This window comes from Echinops telfairi, unplaced genomic scaffold (genome assembly GCF_000313985.2).
Source record: "Echinops telfairi isolate 266 unplaced genomic scaffold, ASM31398v2 ScPeMD7_25;HRSCAF=90, whole genome shotgun sequence".
Lineage (NCBI taxonomy): Eukaryota > Metazoa > Chordata > Mammalia > Afrosoricida > Tenrecidae > Echinops > Echinops telfairi.
The window spans coordinates 3,301,655-3,309,382 of NW_022103922.1; the positions used below are offsets into that span (position 1 = coordinate 3,301,655).

At 60.2% G+C, this 7,728-nt stretch overlaps 1 protein-coding gene across 1 annotated transcript; it reads left to right on the top strand.

Annotated features, from left to right (window-relative positions):
- Positions 1–2,321: 2,321 nt before the first annotated feature.
- Positions 2,322–6,568, top strand: TMEM252 (transmembrane protein 252). The gene is made up of 2 exons (XM_004714542.2): positions 2,322–2,596; positions 5,971–6,568. The coding sequence occupies exons 1-2, from the start codon at positions 2,322–2,324 to the stop codon at positions 6,191–6,193; spliced, it is 498 nt and encodes a 165-aa protein (XP_004714599.1). The 3' UTR covers positions 6,194–6,568.
- The last annotated feature ends 1,160 nt before the right edge of the window (positions 6,569–7,728 follow it).

Genomic DNA, 7,728 nt, shown 5'->3' on the forward strand with positions numbered 1-7,728 from the left:
GAGCCTGTGATCTTGGGAAGCAGACAGTCCAGCTTTCTCCCAAGGAATGGCTGGTGGATTAGAACCACGGCCCTTTCTGTTAGCTGCCAAGTACCTAAGTCCGGTGCCACATAACTCCTTGATTAAACGGGCGAGCGAGGTCCTAAAAACTTCGGAGGGGATAATGCAAGACAGGAGCATGGGACTCTGCTTGTCCAACGTGACAGACAGGACCACAGCTCGTCTCCCAGACAAACGATCCACACGAACCCGACCTCATCGACCTTGACACCAGGGAACTAGCTGGTGCCTGGCTGCCACTCGGGGCTATTTCCACCAGGGCCAGACCAGGCAGATCCAGGTAGGCAGGGAGAAACAGCAGTCGAGTTCCTCAAAACAAAACAAACTCCAGACCCACCGGCGACGGGATGACTCCCCAAGATCACCGCCCAGAGATAGCGACCTTCCAACTCACCCCAAGGTCACCTGGTGGCAACAGAACAAAAAGGCTCCAAGAAAGGCAAGTAGCACCTGCTACCCTTCCCCCATCACCTCATCAGAGACCAGCAGGCCCAGCAGGTTACCGTGGACCACGGTACGGAGGAGGGGGGCAGGGAGTGAGCTGAATGGAAAACGCCATCAGCAGGTCCCTCCCGGTGAGGCGTGTGGCCAGTGTCCCCAACATAAAGTGACCAGATTTAAAGCGGGACACCATTGACTGGGGGGGTGGGTTCTTGATTAAAAATGTAGTCTATATGGACCAAACAGACCGGTCCCTAGCTTGTCCTGCCTTCTTTCCAAAGAGCGGGACTTTTTAAACCGCCCAAAATCAGGACTGTCCCACCAAAAGCAGGGCGTCTGGTCACCTTACCCCAGCAGCTGTGTGGAAACGCTGGGACGGGACCCTCGGCTGTTGAGACGCCATCGCCTGAAGCACAAGACAGGACAGAACAAGGAGGACTCCGGAGGGCGTCACGGGAGGACCGGGACCGGAGCGGGCGGGCCAGGCGCAGCGGGCTGCAGTGGTGGACGGAGGAAGACGTAGCCGCCTCCTTTGGGCAGGTGTGATGATTGCCCCTCGTCCCCACAGCACCGAGGTCTGGCTGAGGAGAAGCTGGGGGTGAGGCACAGGGCCCACGTGTGTGTGCGCGCACGCAAGCATGCATGTAACCAATGGTTTCCGGGAGAGGAAGGCAGTGCTTTCAGGGATCGCCCAGCACCGAAGACAAGCTCTCTGGGCGGAGGGGAATCCAGCGTGGCTGGGCCGGGCAGTCTGGGCAGGGACATTCGGAAGGGTCCCACCCACGTGGCAGGGAGCCGGGAATGCGCGCCAGCAGTGGAGGCCTGTCAAGATGGCGGAGACCAGCAGGTGACCGGAACAGAGGCTGGCTCTGGGGGGGCTCTCTGGGAACGTGCTTCCTACATGAACCTTCCCGGAGGCAGCTCTGTTAAAGTTCTTAGCTGCGGGCCACAGGGCTGGCGGTTCGAGCCCCCCAGTTGCTCCGTGATAACAAGACGAGGCCTCCTGCTCCCGCCGGGATTCCAGCCTTGGAAACACAAGGGCGGCTTCATGCTATCCTGCCGATGAACGGACTGGAAGACAGGGGTCTGCTTGTTCAGTCCCTTGGTGCTGTGAGGGAGGTGTTGGACTGCTACCCACAAGGCTGGCAGTTCAAACCCAGCAGCCCCTCGTTAGGAAAGAGGGGCCCTCTGCTTCAGGACAGACAGACAGCCTCATGAAGCAGACGGGCCAGCTCTGCTCGCCGCACAGGCTCTGAGTCTGGATGGACCGACGGCAGTGGGTTTGGTGATGGTTAATTTTAACAGAATGGGGTTGCCGGGTCTTTCCTACGCTGGGTGGATCTGAACCACCCACCTTTAGGTAAGCAGTCGGGAAAGAGCTATTCTCCCCACCCAAGAGCCTTTCCAAAACCAGAGAGGGGCAATTACAGGAGAGCAACTCGGGGAACAAGCTGAAACCCTAAGACCCCTTACGGGAGTCTCAGGGCAGCAAGAAGACCAGGTCTCCCTCCAGCTCATAATTCGGGGCTCTTTAACCTGGGGATTAAGAGGCACCTGTGTTTTCTCCACCAAAGGGTGAGGGGGCCCACCCTCAAATCTCTGGGAGCAGCAGAGCACCCCCAGAGGGGTCATCAGAGCCACCCCTCCCCCGCCTAGCACCGGCTGCGTTTCCAGCTGTCACCCGTCCTTCCGATGGTTAATCAACAGCTTCCGCTGCCCTGCTTCACTGGCTCGTCCAAAGGCCAGTGGGTGCCCGGGGTGGGGGTGGGGGCTGTATAAAGCAACGGCCGGTGAGCGGAGACGGTCGTGGAGGGGCAGGGATGCAACCCAAGACCAGCTGCGTGCTCTGCGCCCTCACACTCCTCACCAGCTTCCTGGCCGTCTGCCTGGGCGCCTTCTTCATCTCCTCCGGTCCCCTGGCCGGCTGCTGCTGGCGGAACCTGGTGGCGACCTACCTGCTCCTGCCACTGGGCTTCCTGGCCCTTCTGTGCGGGATCTGCTGGAGCACCTACAGCCAGCTGAGCAAGAGCAAGAGGATGGTCCACCATCTGCTCCACCAGCACCGGGCTCAGGGGGTCCTGGCCACGGTGGACAGGTACATGGAGGAGCCAAGACAGGGTCGGCTGCTAGAGAGGGTGGGTGACTTTGGATGCCACCGTGGGGGCCCCTTGCACGTTCAGTCCATGCCAGGCCAGCTCGCCGCAGCCGGGCAGGACATCCTGGGCTGCCCACACCAGGGAAGCAGATTGCCTCATCCTGCTCCCAGAGAGCAGCTGGTGGTCTTGAACCCGCACCTTCCTGTTAGCAGCCCGGGTGCTTAACCCAGTGTGCCACCAGCATTGAGCTGGCTGCCCTGTGGCGTTTCCTTGGCCGTAATCTCTATGGGAGCTGATGGGCAGGTCTTTCTGCAGGCCGTCTGGCGAGTGCGTTCACACTGCTGACCTGTCGGTTAGCAACCCAGGGCATCAATAGCGGCACCACCAGAGACCCCTCCCCTTGAGTCTGGAATGCGGCCCTCATCATCCAGCAGCTACTCAGGGGTGAGACGTTTGGGAGATGTGGCTCCCTCTGGGGAGAGCCAGGAAGCAGGGGAGCCTGGATGCCAACCCAAGGTCAGAGGTTTGTACCCTCCCAGTGGCCCTACTCAGGCACACAAGGACCCAGTACACCACCAGCACTCCCTTATCCTGGCTCACAGCGACCCTATAGGGCAGGGTGGACCTGCCCCTGTGAGTTCCCAGACTGTCACTCTTTACAGGAGCAGACAGCCTCACCTTTCTCCCACAGAGCAGCTGGTGGTTTCTAACCACTGACCTTGTGTTTAGCGCCCCAGTGCATAGCCCACTATATGCCACCAAAATTCACTGCCATCCAGCCAAGCCCAACTCACAGTCACTCTCTAGGGCAGGGCAGAACTTCCCCTGTGGGTTACCAGACTGTAACTCTTTACAAGAGTAGAAAGCCTCCTCTTTCTCCCTCAGAGTGGCTGGTGGGTTTGAACTGCCCACCTTGTGGTTAGCAGCCAGGTGTGGTGAATGATTGTGATGGGATATTAGGCTTTTCTACTCCTATGAGAGTTACCGTCTCCAAAACCCACAGGGGCGGGTCTCGCCTGTTCTATGGGGTCACTGTGAGCCACTGGGGTGAGTCTGTCTCTCACCCTTCAGACGTGTTGTCAGGAGAGATCAGCCCCTGGAGAAGGACGTTGGGTTTGGTCAAGCAGAGGGGCAGCAAAGAAGAGGAAGGCCCGCAGAGCTGGATGGACACAGGGGCCTCCGTAACGGGCTGAAACGTAAGGACAGCTGCGAGGACGGCGCAGGACTGGGCAGCGTGTCCTTCCACAGTACACTCGGGGTCGCTGTGGACCAGACTCGGCTCCTGCCAACACCAGCCACCAGGGTCAGGCCAGCTCAACGGCAGGGGGTTGGCCTTGTGCTCACCCAAGGTCAGCAGCTCACACCCACCCAGTGGTGGTGAAGAAGAAAGGTCTGCCGGTCTGTGCCCATGAAAGAGGGCAGCCAGACTACGCTGGGGCACCCCGTGGCCACTGCGAGTGGGCATTCCCTCAGTGGCCGCCTGCCTGGGTTGGCCTGATTCATATCAAAGTTGGCACCCCGGTGAAGCATCCAAGCAGGTCCCTGGAATGTGAACGGTGCTGGCAGGAGGAGGAGCAGGGGGGCATTGGGGAAGGGGAGACCGGCTCCGGGCAGGCCACAGGCACTGGGAGCCTCTGCCATCACACCTGGTGTGCTCTCACCTTTCTGGCCGCCCACTGACCCGACGCGGCTGGGCTGTTCTCAGGGAGGCTGGCATTTCAGCCATACAATTGGTGGCCCCCTCAGGCTGGCTGGCTTTGGGCCTGGTGACTTTTGGAGCTGTGGCTACGGTGGCAGGCAGCCCCCGTTCTGCTGTGGTTATGCGTCATAAGCAGGCCCACTGTCGTCAGCCAGTTCAACGCTCACTCCACAAGCCATTGGTCCATCCCTCCTCCAGCCCACCCTGCTCATCAGGGAGGGGCCAGGCACCCACGCTGAGGTGGCCTTGGGGACATGGCTCTGGCATATGGGTGGCTCCCTAACTGTTGGCCAGTTGCCAGAGAAGTCTCCCCAAAGCCCAAGGTGATGTGGTTTGGGGAACAAGCTGCTGAGAACCGACAGGTGGCCAGAGAGGGCGAGGCAAGGCCGGCCTACAGCAGGCCCCAGCCCTGCTTGGGTTGGTAGGGGGTGTAGGAGGGGGACACCCAGGGCTGGGGGGAAGGGTGAGAGTGGACCAGATAAGGTAACAGGCTAGACAGAACCCTACAACAATCCAGGTCCTAATGTCCCCTGGCCTGGAGAAGGTCCTTGGTCCGAATGCCCTGGTTCCATGAGTGAGGAACCAGGAAGGTACGGGTCGGCGCTGATGCTAGGTGAGCCCATGCGTCTCAGAACAGACTGTCTCAGGGCTGGGCCATGCCGGGCCACCTTCACTTTCACGAACCTGCTCAAGGTCATGGGGGGCATCTCCAACCTGGGGCCTCCCTCCCCGCACTCAGAGAATATCCTGTGGAGAGCCTCTGGCTGCCCCTGGCTGCGTTACAGAAGTCCTCCTCCTTGGCCTGGAAGCTCCGATGAAGCCGTGGGTGACCCTGCTGGCATTTCAAAGCCCGGTGGGACTGTAGCTCAGCTTCCAGCATCACAGCCCCAGGGGGCGCAGGCTGACAGCCAGACAGTGGTGACCGACCAGGGATGCAGCTGTCTTGTCTTTTGGCACCGAGGCAGCCCCTGACCCCCAGTGGCCCTGGGCCCACAGCTTCTCACTGGCTGATCTTCTGATTGGCGACCACCACGCCTGTCTTCCAGGAAACAAAACAAGAGCTAAAACACACAACACAACCAAATCCACTGCTGTTGACTCCTGGCCACCCCGTGGGACAGGGCAGAACTGCCCCTGCGGGTGTCTGCAAGGGCCACTCTTCCCGGGAGTCGGAAGCCCATCTTTCTCCAGTGGCGGAGCCGGTGGTTTTCAATTGCTGGCCTTGTGACTAGCAGCAAACTAGGATGCGTTCAAAACCCACTGCATCCAGTCGACGCAGACTCACGGCGACCGCTTGGACTGGGTGCAGCTGAGCGTGTGGGTTCCTGAGACCATCACTCTTCCCGGGAGTAGGAAGCCTCACCTTTCTCTCATGGAGTGGATGGTAGTTTTGAACTGCTCACCTGGGGGCCAGCAGCCCAACACAGAACCATTACGTAGAATTTTACAGTCTTGGAAGCCCACAGGGAAATTCCACCCGGTCCTGTCGGGGTCTAGGAGCTGGAACTGACTGGGTGGTCAGAAGGAAATTAGGGTGAGCCTGGAGGACATGACCAGACCCAGGTTTGCTGGGGAGGAAGGACGAGGGGGACAGCGAGGCCAGGGGGAGGTGGGTCCTGCCAGTTTCACTGGGCACCCAGTGACGTTGTGCTTACCACCTGCTTCCTTTCCCAGGCCGGACGGTTGCCCTCCAGCCTACGAAGAGAGCCTGGCCTTAGGCCCACCGACCTGGTCGTCGGGCAGGGCAGCCCCTGAGGCACCCCCACCAGCGTACACGGAGATGGACCTGGGCCACAGCATTGACATCGAGGCCCCTCCCCCCTACAAAGAGTCCCCAACAGATGCAGCGGCTGCCGCTGCACCCCGGAACACTGAGGGGCAGACTTGGGGGTGCTGAGGGCAGCAGGGTCCTGGCGCTGTGACCCACCCTGATTGGAGCAGCTGCTTGACAGTGGACCCAGTGGAGGGGTCGTGGGAGGGGCGCCAGGTCAGCGGTCTGGTCTGGTCTGGAGCAGCCTTGGGGACCCTGGGCAATGACTTTGCACTGGCATGCTGGGATGTGGCCGGGCAGGAGGGACCAGGCATGTCCAGCACCAGGATGCCAAGATGCAGACTCTCACTAAGCTGTAAGCACAACCCTGCTGGCCTCCAGGTCACAGGAGTGCTGGCTCTGTGTCCCCTCGAGTCCCCTCTGGGAGCAGAGTGGCTGGTGGCCCAGAGGGACAGCCTGGAGACCCGAGAACTAGAAAGGCAAGGCTCACGGAGCCATTTATCCCTCTGCCCTTCAATTAACCCCACATGTGTTTATTGGCCAGGTTGGCACAGTAAACTAACTACCTCAGTGTCCTTCTCCAGGAGCTAGCCCCTCCTGACACCGTGTCCTAAGTGCATGAGACAAAGCCTCACCATCCCCGCCTCTAAGGAGCCTTCGGGCAGTGTTTCTTCCAAGACACAGTTGGCTTGTTCTCTGGGCAGTCCCTGGCACGTCCTCTGTTCTTCTCTAGAACCCTGGGTGATTTATGACGACCGGCGGGCACCAAGGGGCGAGGGGAAAGTCTTGCTTTGGGAACCCTGAGTTTACACGAATAACCCAGACTTAAACACACTGCCATTCTAGTTCATGCCAACTCACAGGAGAGGGCGACTGTCCCTGTGAGCCTCGAAGACTGTGACCCTTTACCCACATCGCTAGCTGCTGACCTTGCAGCTGACCAGATGCCCAGCAAGGAACCACTCGGAGACCCCAGGGTAGTCTCAGAGGGGTCTCAGGACAAGGGGCCGGAAGAGCTGCACATTGTGACTGCATGTTGCCACAGCCACTGCACGCACAGGGGGCTTGCTGAACTGCCGCGTGGTGCAGCACGCTGGTCTTCAACACGGTGTTTTAAAAAGGAGTCATCTCTACCCTCACCCCTCAGTATCAAAGGAACCCCGGTCCCTGTCCCCCCACCCCTCTAACAAAGGAACCCTGGCCCTTGTCCCCCCACCCCTCGGTGACTCAGGGAATCCTGGCCCTTGTCCCCCCACCCCTCGGTGACTCAGGGAATCCTGGCCCCTGCGCATGAACTACAGCTTGTGGCTGCAGCGGCACAGGAGGATCACCCCTGGCCTGCGGTGGGCAGGGTCACTGTGCCCCTCTCTGTCCCTTCACGGAGATGGGCCTCCTGCCACATTCCCTGGAGGTCAGCGCCCACGCCCCCACCAGGACCCTCTCCGGCACCAGCCTTGGATCCGGAGCGTGCATTTGCAGCAGGAGAGGGGGCTTCACCACTGGGTGGGAAACCCCCCCATCTTTTCACTGGACCCTTGGAAGGCTCCTGGCAGCTCAAGGTGGGCAACCGAGTGAGCCTGGATTCATTCAGATCCCTTCACAGCAACACACTGGTGCTGTGAATCGTTCGCGTGCAGCCTCGGGGCTGTTTGGTTTGGTTT